Below are 22,066 nucleotides of genomic sequence, written 5' to 3' on the forward strand. Positions count from 1 at the left end.
TTACCTTTAAATAAATGATAACCAAGGAATACTTGATTATAATGCATTTAGATAGAAAGCAAGAGCTTAGTGGAGAACTTTGTTCAAGTTGTCCAATTATCTTGATCAAAAAGTTTGCGTGTTGAGGGGGAAAGAAAAAAGTCATTACCATCTGTTTCTAGCCTTCCCAACTCTTTAAATTCCCCAAGGTTTGGACTCAAATCAAAGTGTTTAAACCAGTTTCACACTCTCTAGCGCAGCATGGGTGTACATAAGAGAACGGGGAAGGAGATATGCAGACACAGTTACAGGCAATGGAGTGAAAACAATTAATGTGAGAGCTGGAAAATGCATTAAATATCTTAATCTCTTCGTAGAATGCGAGAAGTTATCACCATAAAACTGTCAGACGTCTTATTCGCGGATCGCTGAGATCAGTTTGATGCAATGTCATTAAGCTCAGAATGGATAAAAAACACAGACACTGATATTAGTGCTGCTGATGCTCTATTCTCAACGTGCTTTTACAATCTAAAAGTGTTGATTCCTAAAATACTCCTAAACCATCACACACTATCAAAGGATGCAGGTGATCCATGCAAATGGCTGGTTTGGACCTAAACCCTACTCCTGGATTGAAAACCATGTCCAATGGGGAATTTCCATTGGAAATGTTTTTTAGTCCATGAATAGGCTTAATCTGGCTCAAAGAAACGGACCCTAAATCTTATTATTTTGTGTATATATTTTTGGCTGCAGCTTTAAACACCACCTGTTTTATGGTTCTATTTCTTGTCTTTGTGATTGAAGTTGCTACTCCCCATGGTTGGCACCAGAAGGCACTGATTATATCTCTTCTAAACCTCACTCGGTCATAATTACAGCCTTGCGCTTCAATCCAGACTTAATGAGAGTGTTTATAATTGTTGATAACTTGTGTGTCCGTCCAGAATAAGCTCGTGGGGATGTTCATTGTCAGCACCTCGGTGATAGCTCCACAAAGACCCTCTAACCTCCCAGTTCACAGGCTTATATATACACAATTGACGATCTGCAAATGAATGTGGAAAGCTGGTGGGAGAGAACACCTGTTTATTTCCTAACATGTAATTAGTAGATATTTTATAGACTGGTCCATTGTGGCTCCCTGTCTTGTTCTCTATGGGCTCCTTGCATTGCAAGTGCCTCACATCCCCATGGTGATCTTAACATGACATAATGATGATCGACAGTACATCCTTTGACAATCCAAGCTGGATTCAGATTGGCGAGGTAAATTCAAGGTGGTGTTCAATTAATTGACTGTGATTAATTTGACAGATATCTCCCATTTCCCAGTCTGAGTGGTGGTAGCGGAGAGAGCCTCAATGCCAAACATGTTTTTTCAACCTTCTAACATGGACTTTGTTTAAAGGATATGTTATTTTTCCAAATGTAAATTATACATACAGTGCCTTGCAAAAGCGTTGTTCCTATTTTGTTGCATTACAACCTGGAATTTAAATGGATATTTATTTGGATTTCATGTAATGGACACACACAAAATAGTTCAAATTGGTGAAGTGAAATGAAAAAAATTACTTTGTTTAACAAATTCAAAAAAATGTAAAACGGAAAAGTGGTGCATGCATATGTATTCACCCCCTTTGCTATGAAGCCCCTAAATAAGATCTGGTGCATCCAATTACCTTCAGAAATCACATACTTAGTTAAATAAAGTCCACCTGTGTGCAATCTAAGTGTCCCATGATCTGTCACATTATCTCAGTATATATACACCTGTTCTGAAAGGCCCCAGAGTCTGCAACACCACCAAGCAAGAGGCACCACCAAGCAAGCGACACCATGAAGACCAAGGAGCTCTCCAAACAGGTCAGGGATAAAGTTGTGAAGAAGTACAGATCATGGTTGGGTTATAAAATATTTTCAGAAACTTTGAACATCCTACGGAGTCCCATTAAATCCATTATTAAAAAATGGAAAGAATATGGCACCACAACAAACCTGCCAAGAGAGGGCTGCCCACCAAAACTCACGGATCAGGCAAGGAGGGCATTAATCAGAGAGGCAACAAAGAGACCAAAGATAACCCTGAAGGAGCTGCAAAGCTCCACACCAGAGATTGGAGTATCTGTCCATAGGACCACTTTAAACCATACACTCCACAGAGCTGGGCTTTACGGAAGGGTGGTTAGAAAAAAAGCCATTGCTTAAAGAAAGAAATAAGCAAACAGGTTTGGTGTTCACCAAAAGGCATGTGGGAGACTCCCCAAACATATGGAAGAAGGTACTCTGGTCAGATAAAACTAAAATAGATTTTTTTTGCCATCAAGGAAAAGGCTATGTCTTCCGCAAACCCAACACCTCTCATCACCCCGAAAATACCATCCCCACAGTGAAGCATGGTGGTGGCAGCATCATGCTGTGGGGATGTTTTTCATCGGCAGGGACGGGGAAACTGGTCAGAATTGAATGAATGATGGATGGCTCTAAAAAAAGGGAAATTATTGAGGGAAACCTGTTTGTCTTTCAGAGATTTGAGACCTTCCTGCAGGACAATGGCCTAAGCATAGTGCTAAAGCAACACTCCAGTGGTTTAAGGAGAAACATTTAAATGTCTTGGAATGGCCTAGTCAAAGCCCAGACCTCAATCCAATTGAGAATCTGTGGTATGACTTAAAGATTGCTGTACCCCAGCGGAACTCATCCATTTTGAAGGAGCTGGAGCAGTTTTGCCTTGGAAAATGGGCAAAAATCCCAGTGGCTCGATGAGCCAAGCTTACATAGACATACCCCAAGAGACTTTCAGCTGTAATTGCTGCAAAAGGTGGCTCTACAAAGTATTGACTTTGGGGGGGGGTGAATAGTTATGCACGCTTAAGTTTTCTTTTTTTTTGTCTTCTTGTTTGTTTCTCAAGAAAACATATTTTGCATCTTCAAAGTGGTAGGCATGTTGTGTAAATCAAATGATACAATCCCCCCCCAAAATCTATTTTAATTCCAGGTGTAAGTCAACAAAATATGAAAAATGCCAAGGGGGTGAATACTTTCGCAAGGGAAAATTGGTTTCTCAGCCAATCCCTGTAAAATATTGAATGATATGACACTGATATATAAAGTACCATCCCCTAAGGTAATGTTTTGAGTAGCTTGTCAAGCAGAAAAGCTCAAATCTTGAGAACCAAGAGAGAGACAGACAGACATACAGATGAGGTAGAGAGAGAGACATGCAGACAGACAGAGAGACAGAGAGAGAGAGAGAGAGAGAGAGAGAGAGAGAGAGAGAGACAAGCAAGCAGGCAGGCAGAGTAGAGATAGCGAGAGAGACAGGCAGGGTAGAGACAGACAGACAGACAGGGTAGAGAGACAGACAGACAGGGTAGAGAGAGAGAGAGAGAGAGACAGGGCATCTTTCAGGGCATCTTTCAGGGCAAGGTGTCTTTCACGAAGGGCTGATCAAAGTCAGCTGACCTACCAGGATGGTGGTGATGACCAGGGAACGGTTGGCCAGCGAGTCTGTGATGTTCAACCCTTTCCGCTTGGGGACCTCGGTGATGTTGAGACCTCCGGACGCACTCCACTTCCCCACCTGCGGGAAGATGAAAAGCGTGTAAGAGCTCGACTTCACCTCTCTACTGTGGCAACTCGTGACCCTGACTTCCCACAAGCTCACCTTGCTGCATTAGCGCCCACCGGGATACATTTCCATTAGCTGATTGGCTGTGTCACCTCTGGACACACTATACGCCATGAGGTTATTGGGAGAGTTTGTGCAAAGAGGAAGTGGTGGGATGTGGAGGCAGGCTCTAAATAAATTGACATTGTAGGAGAGAAGTCTAAGAAATCAAATCGTTCTGTTTGGAATTATGAAATTATGATGGCTATGTTTCACTTCATCCTGGTGTTATGGTTTGGAACATAAATAACATGCAAAAATTTGAATTTTGTCTTGTATGTAATCGAATTTAAACAATACAATTCAGTAGTAGTCTCTAAGATTAACACGAAAACATTTTGGTGTCTTCCGCAACTTTTCAGTATCAAAAGATGTCAGATTCTCCAAACTGTCACCTGTCACCCCCTATGTTGGCCTTGTTCTAAAAATACCAATACCTTGTGAATATCATAGCTTATGAATTGTTGAAATGAAGAGGGAGCACAGCCTTGTCGAACTCCTACAACAAACATTCTTTCCACTTGCAACTCTTCTCTGATAACAGACACAATAGGTAATTGGAGCACTTTTCTGAATGCAGGAAAAGAGGATAGGTTGTTAGTTCCTGTGTAGTATGTGTGTGAGCAACGTGGAGAAAAAGTGGGAGAGCAATCAAATTTAATTTCTTGATCAATGTCTTCCATTTAAACTTCCATTTAGGATTCATAATCTCATACTTTCGCTGGTTAAAACACATACAGAAACCAGAGCATTAAAAATTGCAAACTAGATAAGCATCCTAGCGTGATTATCATATGGTTATTTCAGGTCTGGTATCTTTGCAGTTTTGTGCCCTTAGGAATGTAGCAAAACACAAATCCTACAATTCATTTTGAAAAGAAAGCCCAGCATGAGGTTGTCGGAAATGGAAATATAAAAGCTTGATAATGTTGGCAGAGAAGTTCTGCTCTGAGTAATCTAACTACGATAAATATAAAAAGATCAGAGCAAATAAAAGGAGTTGCACTTGAGTAGCGCCTTCCGGGCAAAAAAGCTCCTTCCATACTATTGTGACGACTCTGGAACATATCATTACCATAAAATAGTCAGTCCTGTAGGCTGTCGGTAACGACCTAATTTTGCATGTCGACTTCGCAGTCTCTCGCTTTCCCTACTCTCCTCCTCGCCATTCTCCTCTCTTTCTCCTTCTGCGTAACTACCAAAGTGCCATTTAATATTCACAGGGCTGGCTGGCACTCGAGGTGGATCCGTTTAAAGGTACACAAACACGCTGCATCGCAGCCAGTGTAAAAAACACCTGATAAAGTCCTTCTGTCTGGTCCACTGAGGAGCGTATGCTCGAATTTAAAAAGCATATTAGTTAAAGGTTGTGTGAAACAGCCCCCCCAAAAAAGACTAGGCAACTGAAGAGAAGAGCTGCTTTAAAAAATAGCAATGTCTTCCACTCTGCATTCCAGCAAAATCTTACTAATTGTGTCCAATTAACTCAATTCATTAAATGTGCATATCCAATGAAGTAATTCAAAAGTTATTTACCGGTGCAACTACAGGGAGAAGAGAGCTTTCTGCCTTTTTTTCTTCCCTCTTTTATATTCATGTCAGTGAATTTTCCACTCTGACTGGAAACCTCTCCTAATTCCAGTATGAGCTCAAACTGGGGCTAATATTCAATTAGGGCAGATTAGGCAAAAAAGTCTCGAACAGTTAGCTAAAGCCGATTCCACAGATATATTCACTGAGTATTGTGGGATACGTAACATGCTTGAGACCAGGGATGGAGAAAAACACACAGTAGGCCTATACAGCTATCCACACATCATTTTTGTGTCTGTCATGCTGGTTTTAGCACACGAGTCAGTCTCAGAGATGTGCAAACACAGCAGTAGACCCAGCACAGCAGAAGAATGAGATACGGAAATAGTTTGGCGCATTGTGGTTGTTCCAGCCTGGAGCTGCAGTGATATTCTGAGCTGACATGTCCTAGCTATTATACAGGCTCATACAGGCTCTGCCATACGGGAGCACTTGAGGAAGTCATAATGGCACTTATCTCGAGTTTATGTTTCCATAACGTATGACAAACCCATATCACCACAAAGCAGTTATAGTCCGCAGGGTGCTACTCTGCCTTTTAAAATAACACAGGAAGTTATTATTCTCCTTCTTCATTACCAACTTCTGACTTCCTTTGGTGGGTAAAACAGTAAGGTTTATACACCTCATTAGCAAACAGCATTTTGGGCAACAACTTGAATTACCATTAGAGACTTGCAATTAACACTTTGTCTTCCCTCATCCAATTTGCTTTATGATCCATTAACTTCTGCTTATGTTTGAACAGCCCATTGGCTTCCTTGTTAGGAGGTAAATTATACTGTCAAATGGAGACCGTTGTGCATTATTCGTTCCATATTAAAGAAGAAAACTGGAACGGATTTCAGATTTTCACTCTAGACGATTTAACAGGGGATATGCAAAACAAATGTTATGAAAACGCGAGAGAGAGAGTATAGTGTATTGTGGAGGGTATAAATAAACCTGTGTGTGTGTAAAATCACCCCGTTGAAAATAAGCATGTATTTTACATTTCCATTCATATGCTATGTCCTCAGATTGATTGAAAACCTGAACTATTAGGTAACACTATACTTCTTTAACCTGTTATGGATAGGGGGCAGTATTTTCACGGCCGGATAAAAAACGTACCCGATTTAATCTGATTATTACTCCTGGCCAGAAACTAGAATATGCATATAGTTATTAGCTTTGGATAGAAAACACTCCAAAGTTTCTAAAACTGTTTGAATGGTGTCTGTGAGTATAACAGAACTCATTTGGCAGGCCAAAGCCTGAGAAGATTCTGTACAGGAAGTACCCTGTCTGACCATTTCTTGGCCTTCTTGATCATCTCTATCCAAAACAGGGGATCTCTGCTGTAACGTGACACTTCCTACGGCTCCCATAGGCTCTCAGAAGGCGGCAAAAAGCTGAATGGTGGCTTTGCAGGCCCTGGCTGAAAAACACTAGCGCATTTAGATAGTGGTTGATCAGAGAACAGAGACTGGAGGCGCGTGCACGAGGCGACACCATGTTTTTATTCTTTAGTCTTTGAACGAAAACAACGACTCCCGGTCGGGAATATTATCGCTTTTTTACGAGAAAAATAGCATAAAAATTGATTTTAAACAGCGGTTGACATGCTTCGAAGTATGGTAATGTAATATTTGGAAATATTTTGTCACGAAACGCATCGGGCGCGGAACCCTTCGTCACCCTTGGATAGTGTCTTGAACGCACGAACAAAACGCCGCTATTTGGATATAACTATGGATTATTTTGAACCAAACCATCATTTGTTATTGAAGTAGAAGTCCTGGGAGTGCATTCTGACGAAGAACAGCAAAGGTAATCCAATTTTTCTTATAGTAAATCTGAGTTTGGTGAGGGTCAAACTTGGTGGGTGTCAAAATAGCTAGCCTGTGATGGCGAGCTATCTACTCAGAATATTGCAAAATGTGCTTTCACCGAAAAGCTATTTTAAAATCGGACACCTCGATTGCGTAAAGGAGTTCAGTATCTATAATTCTTAAAATAATTGTTATGTTTTTTGTGAACGTTTATCGTGAGTAATTTAGTAAATTCACCGGAAGTGTTCGGTGGGAATGCTAGTTCTGAACGTCACATGCTAATGTAAAAAGCTGGTTTTTGATATAAATATGAACTTGATTGAACAAAACATGCATGTATTGTATAACATAATGTCCTAGGCGTGTCATCTGATGAAGATCATCAAAGGTTAGTGCTGCATTTAGCTGTGGTTTTGTTTTTTGTGACATTATATGCTAGCTTGAAAAATGGGTGTGTGATTATTTCTGGCTGGGTACTCTGCTGACATAATGTAATGTTTTGCTTTCGCTGTAAAGCCTTTTTGAAATAGGACAGTGTGGTTAGATAAAGGAGAGTCTTGTCTTTAAAATGGTGTAAAATAGTCATATGTTTGAAAAATTGAAGTTTGGGGATTTTTGAGGAATTTGTAATTCGCGCCACGCCTATCATTGGATATTGGAGCAGGTGTTCCGCTAGCGGAACGTCTAGATGTAAGTTAAGGTGTGGTTAGTTTGATAGTTGAAGTCATTGTGGTCAGAATGAGGTGTGTTACCTTCTCCAGGCCCTCTTCCTTCAGGCTGATGATGTCCAGGTCAAAGTCTGTGCGGAGGCCACTGGTCCTGTTGAACGACAGCCTCCCAGTCAGGCCTTCCCAGTGAGACTGCAGAGAAACACACACGACCACACATTAACGCTCATTCATTAAAGCATGTGAACATGTACACGTAAAAACAAACACCATGGCGAAAAGGCACACATACAAACACACACACACACACACACACACACACACACACACACGCACACACACGCACACACACGCACACACACACACGCACACACACGCACACACACACACACACACACACAAAATCACAAACACACACTCGGCTGAATTTCCTTTTTAATGACATTTCGCATCCCAACGCCTCAGACACATTTTCCCCCAGACCACAGTGTTAATTAAAGACCATCTCCTTCGCTTGATTCCACACAAGGGAGAAAAAAACACATAACTGCTCATCATTATGATCGACTGATATGACCCCCCCCCCCCCCCCCGACCAGAGCCCTCCTCCTGTTTCTCCATGCTCACAGAGAGGTGTCTGTTACCCCTGGCAATGATGGAGCTACTGATGGAGCTATGGAGCAAACACATTCCCCTCACTTATACTCCGGGCTCTGGCCTTGTGAAGGTCGGTACACTTATTATGAACAGAGTGCACAGAAGGGCGCACCAGTTTCCCTTTTCAGTATAAATAGGACACAATGACTCACTGAGTTTCCCATCTGTAAATAGGTTATGAATACAGGGAATTTAGCTGGAGAGATTACATTAACACAGCTTTGAGTAATTCATTACTTTGAGACACTATTCATGAATAAGAGATTTATCCAGATAACATTGCTTTTGTCTGTAAGATGTATGTGCCATGATTACACAATGTTTCTTTCCTCTCCAAATGTAAATGCATTTGTCAAATGGATTCAGAGACCAACAGTACGGCATCCAAAATGTCCTAATATGGATTCCTCACACAAGCTCAAACATCAACATCAAATGAAAACAAAACGCTCAGCATCACCTCTTTGATGAAGTTCATAAAGCGTCCGCCGAACCTCCATGGCTTGTGGCGGTGGCACTGCAGCGAGTTGACCGTCATCTGTGGTGCGTGCTGGTAGGAGACGGACACGATGTGGACCGCGTCGTACGTCAGAGCAGCATCTGTCTGGAATAAAGGGGGACATTATTTCAGCTGACGGCTGTGGACAAGGGGAGTCCACTCCCTTACCACCAGTAGCAGCAAAAGTGTTTGAGAAAAAGCTAACAAAGGGAAATCAAAGCGCTCAGATTTTTCTTATTTTCCAGATAGCATGCCCGAGAAAGTGAGCTCAATTCCTTTTGTAAATATGGATATAAAGCTTTCCAGGCAAGTAAGACGAAATTAAAGGCCGCCTACCTTGATGTTTGTATCACCTAGATTCTATCTCATACGGAGTTCCGGGAGCAATTAAAAGTGCGTACTACACGGAGCGAGCGCGCTCCTTTCCATAAAACCCCTCCTTCTCCATACAGAAATAATGAGACCTGTGAGAGTGCCGTGTGGGTGTATCAGAACCCCAGTCAAATTTCAGGAATAGATAAACAAACAACGAGGAATTGCAACAATATAATATTCATGTTGAATATACCACGCGCATGTATAACTCTTTATCTCCCATTAGCGATGCTCGCTTATTAAGTTAGAGCGTAAAAGGAGGCTTTATTGGAATATCAGGGATGGGATTTGTGATTATTGGATTTAGACCATTGTGATGGGATTTGAGAATGATTATGAACTCCCCTGAATACATTGAATGAAGCAGTTCAGAATTTAGTAGACTGTGACCCTCCTGCTTCCAAGCGCTTCTTATCTGACATTATGATGATAATAGGACCTAATAGTATCACCACTGTCATAATTATTAGCATCATTGGTGGTACGTAGCAGTAGTAGTAATAGTAGTAATACTGTTACTAATAGTGGTAATATAGTGGTAATATGACAGATGAGACTATAATGTTCTATGCATGTTCTTCCGAAATGTTGTTATTGACATAACATTTTGAGAGCAGGGCTGGTGAAAGACACCCAGTATATAGATATCAATATGATGTCTTTCATGCTGATTTTAGCATATTATCAGCCTCAGAGTTCCACAACAGAAGACCAAAAGCATACCGTCATGATCCCCTCCAGGAGACCCGAGTCGGGCTTGGGAGGTATCTGCCTCTCTTGGGACCACTTCTCAACAATGGACGCCACCTGAGGGTTGTCCACGTTGAGGATGCGGAAGCCGGTCATGTTGACGCCGCAGAAACGGTAGGGCTCCAGGTCGATAGCCATGAGGTCCTTCAGAAAGAGAGGGATGAAACAAAGAGTAGATGATCTTGTTCAGCTTTAGACGGCTGGGATTGGGGCCTCATTGTTACTGCTAGAGAAGCCTTTAGAGAAGCCTCTTTGTGCTCCCATAAAAAGAGGGGATAGAGAGGGTGGTAAATGGGAGATATATTGAAGTGAAATAAAGGACTGAGCTTTGAGCCGTCAGGAGGATAAGGGTCTGGTGTTTCGAGTGGTGTGTGCCTCAGTCAATGAAACCAAACACAAGACTTTGGTGTCAGTCTCTCTCAGTGTGGTTAAAACCATTCACTAAGTCTCATTCACAGAGACATTTTGGTATGGTAGGTAGGTTCACTTAAACTACTAGATGGAAACCATGTTGAAAGGTTGACCTTAACATGGCATTACAAATTGACTTCCTCCAATGTAATTCAACTTGAACCTTCATGACTATACACAACCCCAACTGCAAGTATAAACTAAACCCTTTAATGCGAATTACCATGATACAGAGGGACCAGGTAAAACTGTGCTTTGATTCTTTTATTATGTCTCTAAGGTTTGTGTTAGCTGGTTGTTGTGCAGAAGTAAAACCTGAAGGCATGACCTTTTACTTTGTGCTCTGCCGCTGTGGCTTATCCTAAATATTCCCTGAGTAAATGAGGCAGACGACGTTCATCGCCTGAAAGGGGAACCACTTCATCTGCTGAATCCAATTAATAATGCAGCCGCTACAGTCACTCCGCAACCCATAAGCAAACACAGATTTCTCTTTTTCTAGGGCAGCCATCCCGGCTCAAGTGTGAAGTCACATGTCGACACATATCGTGTTGGAATGTGCCACGGGGCCTCGGAAAAGACATTTGGAGGAACATAATAGATATTTCATTAGCACCCTGTGGGGTTAGTGCTGGGGGAACGGGAGCGTGTAAGACACACGCTGAAGACCGCTTGCCTCCAGATACAGAAAATGTTTATTTTTTTCTCTCCACAAGCAGTAGGGTTCATATGGCACTAAATGTTTTACCATGGAGGATCAGAAAAAATCCCTGTTGTACTAAATGCCATTTGTGGGAAACCATTTTCTTCAGGTTATGTGCACCAGGTTTATTACGAAACATACAAGTTCCTTAAAAAGAATCTGTTCTGACAAGACGTTGTGATGTTGTAAATTATCGTAGAACTCAAGCACACATTCAAACAGCCATTAGAAGATTGTGAGTTGTTGAGGGCAATGTCAACCATTGCGAAGTATAAAATACCCTATAAAATACCAGCAGGTAATGGATTCGAACTAAACGTGCAACATTTATGAGAGTTGCATTAAACTTTGAATTCAGTTACTTGACTGGGAAAACTCTGAAATTCTGAAAACTCTGCAGTTGTCAATCAACATTAGACTATATACAGTAGCACACATACAGTGGTACTTTCAGAACGCTCCATATCACTGACAATACACTAATACAGGAAGTAAAGGAAGGTTCTCAGCACAGATTCTTGGAGATAACCCTGTAGGGTGTAAAGGGCTGAAGCCATGACAGCCTCATTTCAGAGGACAAGGCTGCTGCTATATTACCCTACTACCATTCTGGTATTACCTGTTCACGCTCTAATAATTGGGTGTCCACAGGATGATAAACATGAACATTATCAAGAGGAATATTGTTGCCCTATATGTATTCATCATTTCAGGTAGAATCTTTGAAATGGCATGACCGTCAGTATGACTGCTTTTTTATTTAAGAAGTCATTTAAGAACAAATTGTTATTTACAATGACGACAGTGGGTTAACTGCCTTGTTCAGGGGCAGAACAACAGATTTTTAGCTTGTCAGCTCAGGGATTCGATCCAGCAAGCTTTTGGTTACTGGCCCAATGCTCTAATCACTAGGGTACCTGCCGCCCCGAAATCTAGCGGTCCCATATCATTCTATTAAGAAATCCTATGTTTTGAGAAATTTTATGTACAGTAGCTGCAGTGCAGCACTCAAGTCAGGCGACTGTTATTTAAAATAGATACTAAGCTAAAATGCGTATCTGTATATTTTATATCATATTTGAATTACTCGACCGTCAATAACTCAACCAGTTTCTCTCACACTTGGTTGAGACCTACACAGTGTGACAGACACAGCTTTGGGTACTATTAAAACGTTTGTTGGGATAGGCCTACACAAATGATGACGCATGGCAGAACGATGCCGTTGCCATGCTGCTGAGCATGAAAGATGACACGCATCACACCCAGCCCTGTATGTCATATTGTCTTATCAAAACAGACTGGCCAAGTCCATCATGCTAGGGCCTGTCTAGCCCCCATCCTCCTGATCCCCAGTGTGAGCGCGTGTTTGCGAGCGTGTGAGTGTGTGTGAGAGAGATAGAGACAGATAGCGAGAGAGAGAGAAAGAAAGAGTTCTGTCCAATAGGAACACATACAGCACCATCACCATGGGGACCACTGTATTAATCCTGCCCTGTCCTTTTGTCACCAGACAGAAAGATTCAATCTGTGCTGCCCAGCCTTGTACTCTGCTGGGAGCAGTGAACAGACTGGGCACAGGACCCAATAACACACCCGAGGGAGGTCGTCGTCTCCTATTAATGTGTTTCTGTACTGTGAGTTAGTGTTTCTGACGTCCTCCAAATTCAATATGGCAGTAGAGGATATTCAAGGTGGAACTAGGAATAGTTTGTTGATGAAAGGACACAGGATGTGCATATACAGTATAACCCTTGAACAAAATGTCCTGAGCCAAAGTCTTACTCGAATTGTGGTGTGACTCAAATATATATATATTTTTTTAATGTAAACACCTGTGCTTATTCTGAACAAAATGACATCTAGCTAAAAGGGGCCATTAGACTACAGCACTCAAAAGGGTGGAAAGGACAAGGCTGCACTAACTGAAAAATGCTTGTACATGTTCTACAATCAAAACACTAACGTTATGTCTCACAATGGGGTATGATGTCCAAAATAATCTGACATAATACACAATGGGCCTAATCAGTAATCTACCTTCCCTCAAGATTCATTGTAGGTTATCTGCATGAATATGTTTCCTCAATCAAACTCTCAAACGGCATTCTCCATCATCTACTTCCAATCTGTTGCCTTTGTGCTACCTTTTCAAAGACTTCTGTTGACTTTAACAGTGATAGAAGTGTTTACAGGTGGCGGATTATTGAAGACTCCATTACGCTGCCAGTTAGTCAAACAAAATTGGTATTGTGTACCGGATCCAAACCCCCATCGGCAATTAAGCGGCATTCATCAAAACAATCTAATGGCGGGGAGATGGGGGGGAAAATTTGACTCGATTTGCATTAGCAAGCATTGTAAATTACCAGAGTGGTGAAGATGTAGTGGTAGTACTCTGTCATCATTCCCATTGTCTGGGCCTGTAGGGGAGAGAGAGGGAGAGATGAGGAGGAAAGGAAGAGAGAGGAATGGAGAGACAAGACAATGAAGAAGGTCACTGTGTCACGCTGGGGTAATTTGCAATCAATATCCACAGTCAAAACAAACATTGGCAAACAAACGGCGAACACCATCGAAGCTGTTCAGGAGCAATGGGAGAAAAGCCACAGGTCTTAATGAGTGTATTGACCATCGCTGTGTGTCGTCGTTGCCAAGTTCGTGATGCTGTTTTTGTTGCAATTATGGCGCCACATGTGACCCTTGGATAATAAAGTAAAAGCAAGTTGTGATTCTACGCTGCCTGAGGGCTTTTTCGACACCATGCATTTAAAGGGTTTGCAATTGTTCTGATCACGTGACTCCCTCCCTGGAGAAAGGGGGCCTTCAATCAAAGAAGTGTGCAGTAATCTGTTCCTCCTATTGCACCATCCCCCCATCACGACTACCACTTGTTTCACTCAATCTACATTCAAATCCTCTATGTTCCCATGGCAGCAGTGTTTCCTGTTTAATTGTACCATCTGTTGTGAAGAATACCCAAGGTTATGCAAATAAGTCGCTGTGTTTTTTGGAAGTGGAAGTCTCTTCTCCATTTACCGCACCTACCGACTACAAAGAAAATTAATGACACTATCAATACTATATGTCAGAAGGGAAAAATTATTTCCAACGCATGACAATTTTTTGATATAGTATCTCTGCTATTGTTGGATGAATACCTGCCTATGGAAAGTATAGCACCCACCTTTAATTTTCATTAAATGGCTGGGAGTAGAGCATATGATTTTTTTTTTATATATAACCTGCAATTTCAAAGTCACATTAAGATCTGTGTGTTTTGGGTCCCTCACCTGACTCTACTACATCCTCATCAACCTCATTTCATTGGCCTCCATCTGTCTCTCTCTCCCCCGGTGGCCGAGCCACTTAAAGAAACGTGACAAAAAGTACTACCAGGATGGAACCGTCGCTAAAGGGGTCAGTGCTTTTTAAGAGACACCTGGGATATAGCTCTGGGACAGGTCCAGACAGAAAGGTCTGGTCCTGCCATGTTTTTCATTTATTTTCTCTACACCTGGAGGGGGGATATGAACTGACGAGGGGAGGTTGTTTTTAGGTGAGAACGCCAGACAGGCTACAGAGTGCAGACAGACAGGTAGAGAGCAGGACATTGTGGGGAGGCCAGGGACTATCAGCAAACTCCATATCAAAGTTCAAACGTAGGGAATAGTGTTATACATGTCTATTTTTACAGAGGGCTTTATAAATACAAGATACATTTTTGACGCAACCTCCATTATCCTACCAAGAGTTGCTGAATATCTCTTCGTCCTCAGAAGAGTCATATCTAACAGAAGGGGAATGACGCATAAGGCCAGCAATCTTTTGAATATATTATTTTGTTTCAACCATCAACACATTTTTACAACATCAAACATAAACTGAACTACTTATGTCAAAATGCATTTGGATTACGTTCTTCGAAAGCCATTCTTTGCCTCAAGAAGACATGTCTCCTTACCACATACTGTAAGCGATAAATCTGTGACGGTCTATATTTTGCAGTTTATTGGTCTGATATGCATCTGTAACCACTCTGCGCAGATTACAGTGGAAGATACATGAGCCAAGTTCGGCAATTTTCATCAGAAACCACAGTATGTGCTTCAATATCAATATTAAAATCAACAAAGTGTTCCTGGTGTGTGAGTTAGAACGTCAAATAACAGCATTTCATCTGTAGTGTAAAAGACAATAAATATCATGGCAACCAAAATAAGCACAGCAAAACACATCATATTTACTTTGAAAAACAGATTTACATAACTCAATTTTGACACTGTTGCAATACCGTTTTCCAAAAAAGCAGTACCATTTTTTTCTAAGACAATATTACCGCTTTATAATAAGCCCAATTCCAGAATGTATGTCAACGCAGAATATGAATTTGATATTGTCTATACAGTGAGGGAAAAAAGTATTTGATCCCCTGCTGATTTTGTACGTTTGCCCACTGACAAAGAAATGATCAGCCGGTAATTTTAATGGTAGGTTTATTTGAACAGTGAGAGACAGAATAACAACAAAAAAATACAGAAAAACGTATGTCAAAAATGTTATAAATTGATTTGCATTTTAATGAGGGAAATAAGTATTTGACCCCCTCTCAATCAGAAAGATTTCTGGCTCCCAGCTGTCTTTTATACAGGTAACGAGCTGAGATTAGGAGCACACTCTTAAAGGGAGTGCTCCCAATCTCAGTTTGTTACCTGTATAAAAGACACCTGTCCACAGAAGCAATCAATCAATTAGATTCCAAACTCTCCACCATGGGCAAGAACAAAGAGCTCTCCAAGGATGTCAGGGACAAGATTGTAGACCTACACAAGGCTGGACTGGGCTACAAGGCCATCGCCAAGCAGCTTGGTGAGAAGGTGACAACAGTTGGTGCGATTATTCGCAAATGGAAGAAACACAAAAGAACTGTCAATCTCCCTCGGCCTGAGGCTCTATGCAAGATCTCACCTCGTGGAGTTGCAATGATCATGAGAACGGTGAGGAATCAGCCCAGAAATACACGGGAGGATCTTGTCAATGATCTCAAGGCAGCTGGGACCATAGTCACCAAGAAAACAATTGGTAACACACTACGCCATGAAGGACTGAAATCCTGCAGCACCCGCAAGGTCCCCCTGCTCAAGAAAGCACATATACATGCCCGTCTGAAGTTTGCCAATGAACATCTGAATGATTCAGAGGACAACTGGGTGAAAGTGTTGTGGTCAGATGAGACCAAAATGGAGCTCTTTGGCATCAACTCAACTCGCCGTGTTTGGAGTAGGAGGAATGCTGCCTATGACCCCAAGAACACCATCCCCACCATCAAACATGGAGGTGGAAACATTATTCTTTGGGGGTGTTTTTCTGCTAAGGGGACAGGACAACTTCACTGCATCAAAGGGACGATGGACGGGGCCATGTATGGGTGAGAACCTCCTTCCCTCAGCTAGGGCATTGAAAATGGGTAGTGGATGGGTATTCCAGCATGACAATGACCCAAAATACATGGCCAAGGCAACAAAGGAGTGGCTCAAGAAGAAGGACATTAAGGTCCTGGAGTCGCCTAGCCAGTCTCCAGGCCTTAATCCCATAGAAAATCTGTGGAGGGAGCTGAAGGTTCGAGTTGCCAAATGTCAGCCTCGAAACCTTAATGACTTGGAGAAGATCTGCAAAGAGGAGTGGGACAAAATCCCTCCTGTGATGTGTGCAAACCTGGTGGCCAACTACAAGAAACGTCTGACCTCTGTGATTGCCAATAAGGGTTTTGCCACCAAGTACTAAGTAATGTTTTGCAGAGGGGTCAAATACTTATTTCCCTCATTAAAATGCAAATAAATGTATAACATTTTTGACATGCATTTTTCTGGATTTTTTTGTTGTTATTCTGTCTCTCACTGTTCAAATAAACCTACCATTAAATTATAGACTGATAATTTCTTTGTCAGTGGGCAAACGTACAAAATCAGCAGGGGATCAAATACTTTTTTCCCTCACTGTAGCTTTGATCAGTTAAATTATGTCAGCTCTGAACAGTGTCAGGCAGTGCCAGTGAGGTTCTCACCTGTTTAAGGATCTGTGCAGCCATTTCGTGGCTGCAGTCGAAAATAATGCGAAACTCCCGTCCTCTCTTCATCTCCTTGAGGAGAGGCCTGGTGTCCTCACCATCAAGAGGGAGCTGGCGAATCTTTAGCCTGATGTTATACCTGGAGGGGGCCATTATCAGTTCCTGTAGTCTAATAAGACCTTTAGGAAACAAACATCAGAAAGCTAACAGCCACGCACAATATCATTCAACTGTCAACACACACATATCAAGAACATTTAACAAAATTAATATTTTGCTTCTTGTAAAGTGTAATTTAGTTGTTTGGTGGTTGATCTTACACATATCACATTTATCAGACAAAAGTATCACAATTCAAAAGTATATACTGTAGAGTTTTACAAATCCTAAGTTTCCGGAAAGCTTTGTATCGCTACGATTGGACTTAAGCTGATCTTAGTACTACGAAGCTTTCGAGAAACTCACCCCACCCATTGGTAAGAAAACGTCATACTCCCACCTGTACTGTCATCGTATACAACTGTGGCTGTTTTCCACTTCAGGAACTGCACCAAATCCAAGATGCCGTAGCTGAGAGAAGAGTAATCCGGGTACAGGTTGGCATAAAATGTGTCCCTGTTGTCCATAGGGTGATGTTTCCATCGCACCTGGATGTGTGGCACTTCCAACGCATTGCAGATGGACTGGACGGCATTTGAGGACGAGCTATGTGACGGCCCAAATATTGCCACTACACCTAAAGACAGTTGGTCACAGGCTAGAATGGCAAGAACAGAGAGAGAGTTAACTCTAGGAAAGACACCATATCATCTCATGATGTTCAACAAGTGAGCTGAATAATGTATTTGGTGAATTATTTAAAACAATCTATATGGATAATGGTTTTGTCACTACAAAGCAAAATTGTTGTAGACTTATATGTCTCCTAGAATAAATCCTGGTTTCAGAGTGCAGTTAATGAACTAACATCAAACAAAATACCACTATTAAAAATCTATAACAGCCAGGTATATAATAATGCACTATGAGTTTGACAATGAAACCCCTTGCCAGAAAGACTTGCAATAAACCTTTAGGTTGGTTTGTTATGGTCTGCTGTCATCCAATCGCCTTGCTTCCATCCATTCCACAGCGTGGCCATTGGCCACAATCCCTGGGCAAACAAAGTGCATGTCACTCACCTTTTCTTGACGCTTCAAAACTGTCGTAGATATTAATCCTCTGTATGTCGTACGTTAACGTCGTGTTGGGCAATAAAGTCCTGTTTCTGTTGATGTTGTTCACTGCAAATTTAAAGGCAAGCTCCTCTGGGCTGACGAGCGGCACCGGTCCCTCTGTTTGTTCGAAAATCCCCCCTGAGAAAAAGGAGACAGTCACATTAGCTCAAGGCCAACTGGTCTGGAACAGAGTTGTCTGAAACTACTGCCAAAATTCTTAAGGGGTTTTGCACTAAACACTGGCAGTGGACTAGATTGTGTACATTAGAGCCGGCATTAGATTTGCTCTGTAAACAGACAGAAAGCCACACTCCATTTCAGGGAATGCTGTGAATACCAACAGCAGCTTTGATATCTGCTGCAGTAATGGAAGAGAGTGAGGAGAGTGAAAATGGCTCCAACAGAACAGGAGCTCAGCTTCTTCTCTACTCCATTGTCCTTTTAGTTCACTTTAAAACACAGGTGGATAAGATAACTTGGAGTAGGTACTAGACTACTCAGGTATAATAGAAAATATTGAATTAAATCACTATTACTATCCCTAAATTTAGCATGTTGAATTTAGGGCCCTTGGTATTGCCGTATTGTATCAGTTAGATATGAGGAGCATAAGTTTCCATGTAAAAAAATAATCAAATTAAATATGATCAACTTTTTCTTCTTTTTATTTAAAAACACCAATTGGAGTATATCTAGAAACTTAAACAACATGAGTGTGCATGTAGAGTTGAAGTTGGAAGTTTACATACACCTCAGCCAAATACATTTAAACTCAGTTTTTCACAATTTCTGACATTTAATCCTAGTAAAAATTCCCTGTCTTAGGTCAGTTAGGATTACCACTTTATTTTAAGAATGTGAAATGTCAGAATAATAGTTGAGAGAATGATTTATTTCAGCTTTTATTTCTTTCATCACATTCCCAGTGGGTCAGAAGTTTAAATACACTCAATTAGTATTTGGTAGCATTGCCTTTAAATTGTTTAACTTGGGCCAAATTTTTCGGGTAGCCTTCCACAAGCTTCCCACAATAAGTTAATTTTGGCCCATTCCTCCTGACAGAGCTGGTGTAAATCAGTCAGGTTTGTAGGCCTCTTTGCTCACACACGCTTAGTCACACACATTTTCTATAGCATTGAGGTCAGGGCTTTGTGATGGTCACTCCAATACCTTGACTTTGTTGTCCTTAAGCCATTTTGCCACAACTTTGGAAGTATGCTTAGGGTCATTGTCCATTTGGAAGACCCAATTGCAATCAAGCTTTAACATCCTGACTGATGTCTTGAGATATTGCTTCAATATATCCACATAATTTTCCATCCACATGATGCCATCTATTTGTGAAGTGCACCAGTCCCTCCTGCAGCAAAGCACCCCCACAACATGATGCTGCCACCTCCGTGCTTCACGGTTGGATTGGTGTTCTTCGGCTTGCAAGCCTCCCCCTTTTTCCTCCAAACATAACGATGCTCATTATGGCCAAACAGTTCTATTTGTGTTTCATCAGACCAGATCATTTCTCCAAAAAGTACAATCTATGTCCCCATGTGCAGTTGCAAACCATAGTCTGGCTTTTGTATGGCGGTTTTGGAGCAATGGCTTCTTCCTTGCTGAGCGGCCTTTCAAGTTATGTCGATATAGGACTCAATTTACTGTGGATAATGATACTTTTGTACCCGTTTCCTCCAGCATCTTCACAAGGTCCTTTGCTGTTGTTCTGGGATTTATTTGCACTTTTCATACCAAAGTACGTTCATCTCTAGGAGACAGAACGCGTCTCCTTCCTGAGCGGTATGATGGCTGTGTGGTCCCATGGTGTTTATACTTGCATACTATTGTTTGTACAGATGAACATGGTACCTTCAGGCATTTGGAAATTGCTCCCAAGGATGAACCTGACTTGGGGCAGTCGACAATTTTTTTTCTGAGGTCTTGGCTGATTTCTTTTGATTTTGCCATGATGTCAAGCAAAGAGGCACTGAGTTTGAAGGTAGGCCATGAAATACATCCACAGGTACACCTCCAATTGACTCAAATGATGTCAATTAGCCTAACAGAAGCTTCTAAAGCCATGACCACATTTTCTGGAATTTTCCAAGCTGTTTAAAGGCATAGTCAACTTAGTATATGTAAACTTCTGACCTACTGGAATTGTGATACATTGAATTATAAGTGAAATAATCTGACTTTAAACAATTGTTGGAAAAATTACTTGTGTCATGCACAAAGTAGATGCCCTAACCGACTTGCCAAAACTATAGTTTGTTAACAGGAAATGTGTGGAGTGGTTGAAAAACACGTTTTAATTACTCCAACCTAAGTGTATGTAAACTTCTGACTTCAACTGTATCAGAATAAGGCAGAAAAAAAACTGACCAAAAACTTGGCTCTGATCGATACACCTTCCCATCAATATTTCTGTGTTTTGTCTGGAGACAGAATCAGCACCTTTGGTCTACTGATACCTTCCAACAAGCCACTGCAAGTGGTCAACGGAATCACAGACCTCTGCTGCTACAGTGCCTTCAGAAAGAATTCACACCCCTTGTTGTTTTCCACATGTTGTTGCGTTACAAAGTGGGATAAAAAATAAATATTATTGGAAAATAAACCCCTACTATATCATGATTAGATAAGTATTAAACACCCTCTGTGAATACATGTTCGAATCACCTCAAATCTTATTGGTCACATAAATATGGTTAGCAGATGTTAATGCAAGTGTAGCATAATGCTTGTGCTTCTAGTTCCGACCATGCAGTAATATCTAACAAGTAATCTAACCTAACAATTTCACAACTATCTTATACACACACAAGTGTAAAGGAATGAATAAGAATATGTACATAAAAATATATGAATGAGCGATGGCCGAACAGCATAGGCAAGATGCAGTAGATGGTATAGAGTACAGTATATACATATGAGATGAGTAATGTAGGGTATGTAAACATTATATAAAGTGGCCTTATTTAAAGTGGCTAGTGATACATTTATTACATCAATTTGTCAATATTAAAGTGGCTAGAGATGAGTCAGTATGTTGGCAGCAGCCACTCAATGTTAGTGATGGCTGTTTAAAAGTCTGATGGCCTTGAGATAAGAAGCTGTTTTTCAGTCTCTCGGTCCCCGCTTTGATGCACCTGTACTGATCTCGCCTTCTGGATGATAGCGGGGTGAACAGGTAGTGGCTCGAGTGGTTGTTGTCCTTGATGATATTTTGGCCTTCCTGTGACATCGGGTGGTGTAGATGTCCTGGAGGGCAGGTAGTTTGCCCCCGGTGATGCGTTGTGCAGACCTCACTACCCTTTGGAGAGCCTTACGGTTGTGTGCGGAGCAGTTGCCGTACCAGGCGGTGATACAGCCCGACAGGATGCTCTCAACTGTGCATCTGTAAAAGTTTGTGTGTTTTTGGTGACAAGCCAAATTTCTTCAGCCTCCTGAGGTTGAGGCGCTGCTGCGCCTCTTCACCATGCTGTCTGTGTGGGTGGACCATTTCAGTTTGTCCGTGATGTGTACGCCAAGGAACTTAAAACTTTCCACCTTCTCCACTACTGTCCTGTCGATGTAGATAGGGGGCTGCTCCCTCTGCTGTCTCCTTTCTTTTGTTGACATTGAGTGTGAGGTTATTTTCCTGACACCAGACTCCGACGGCCC

The 22,066-nt window shown here is 41.6% G+C and overlaps 1 protein-coding gene across 1 annotated transcript in view; it reads right to left on the minus strand.

The window, feature by feature from the left end:
- The window catches only part of LOC106583195 (glutamate receptor ionotropic, kainate 3), a 125,460-nt gene that overhangs the window by 40,092 nt on the left and 63,302 nt on the right, over positions 1–22,066 (minus strand). Inside the window, exons 2-9 of the mRNA XM_082963131.1 lie at positions 18,374–18,547; positions 17,692–17,949; positions 17,190–17,371; positions 13,495–13,548; positions 9,985–10,155; positions 8,848–8,991; positions 7,815–7,922; positions 3,455–3,568 (exon numbers count right to left, since the gene is read on the minus strand). Coding sequence (XP_082819257.1) covers positions 3,455–3,568; positions 7,815–7,922; positions 8,848–8,991; positions 9,985–10,155; positions 13,495–13,548; positions 17,190–17,371; positions 17,692–17,949; positions 18,374–18,547 — 1,205 coding nt within the window. The remainder of the gene's footprint in view (positions 1–3,454; positions 3,569–7,814; positions 7,923–8,847; positions 8,992–9,984; positions 10,156–13,494; positions 13,549–17,189; positions 17,372–17,691; positions 17,950–18,373; positions 18,548–22,066) is intronic.

Source organism: Salmo salar, chromosome 02, assembly GCF_965601325.2.
Source record: "Salmo salar chromosome 02, fSalSal1, whole genome shotgun sequence".
Lineage (NCBI taxonomy): Eukaryota > Metazoa > Chordata > Actinopteri > Salmoniformes > Salmonidae > Salmo > Salmo salar.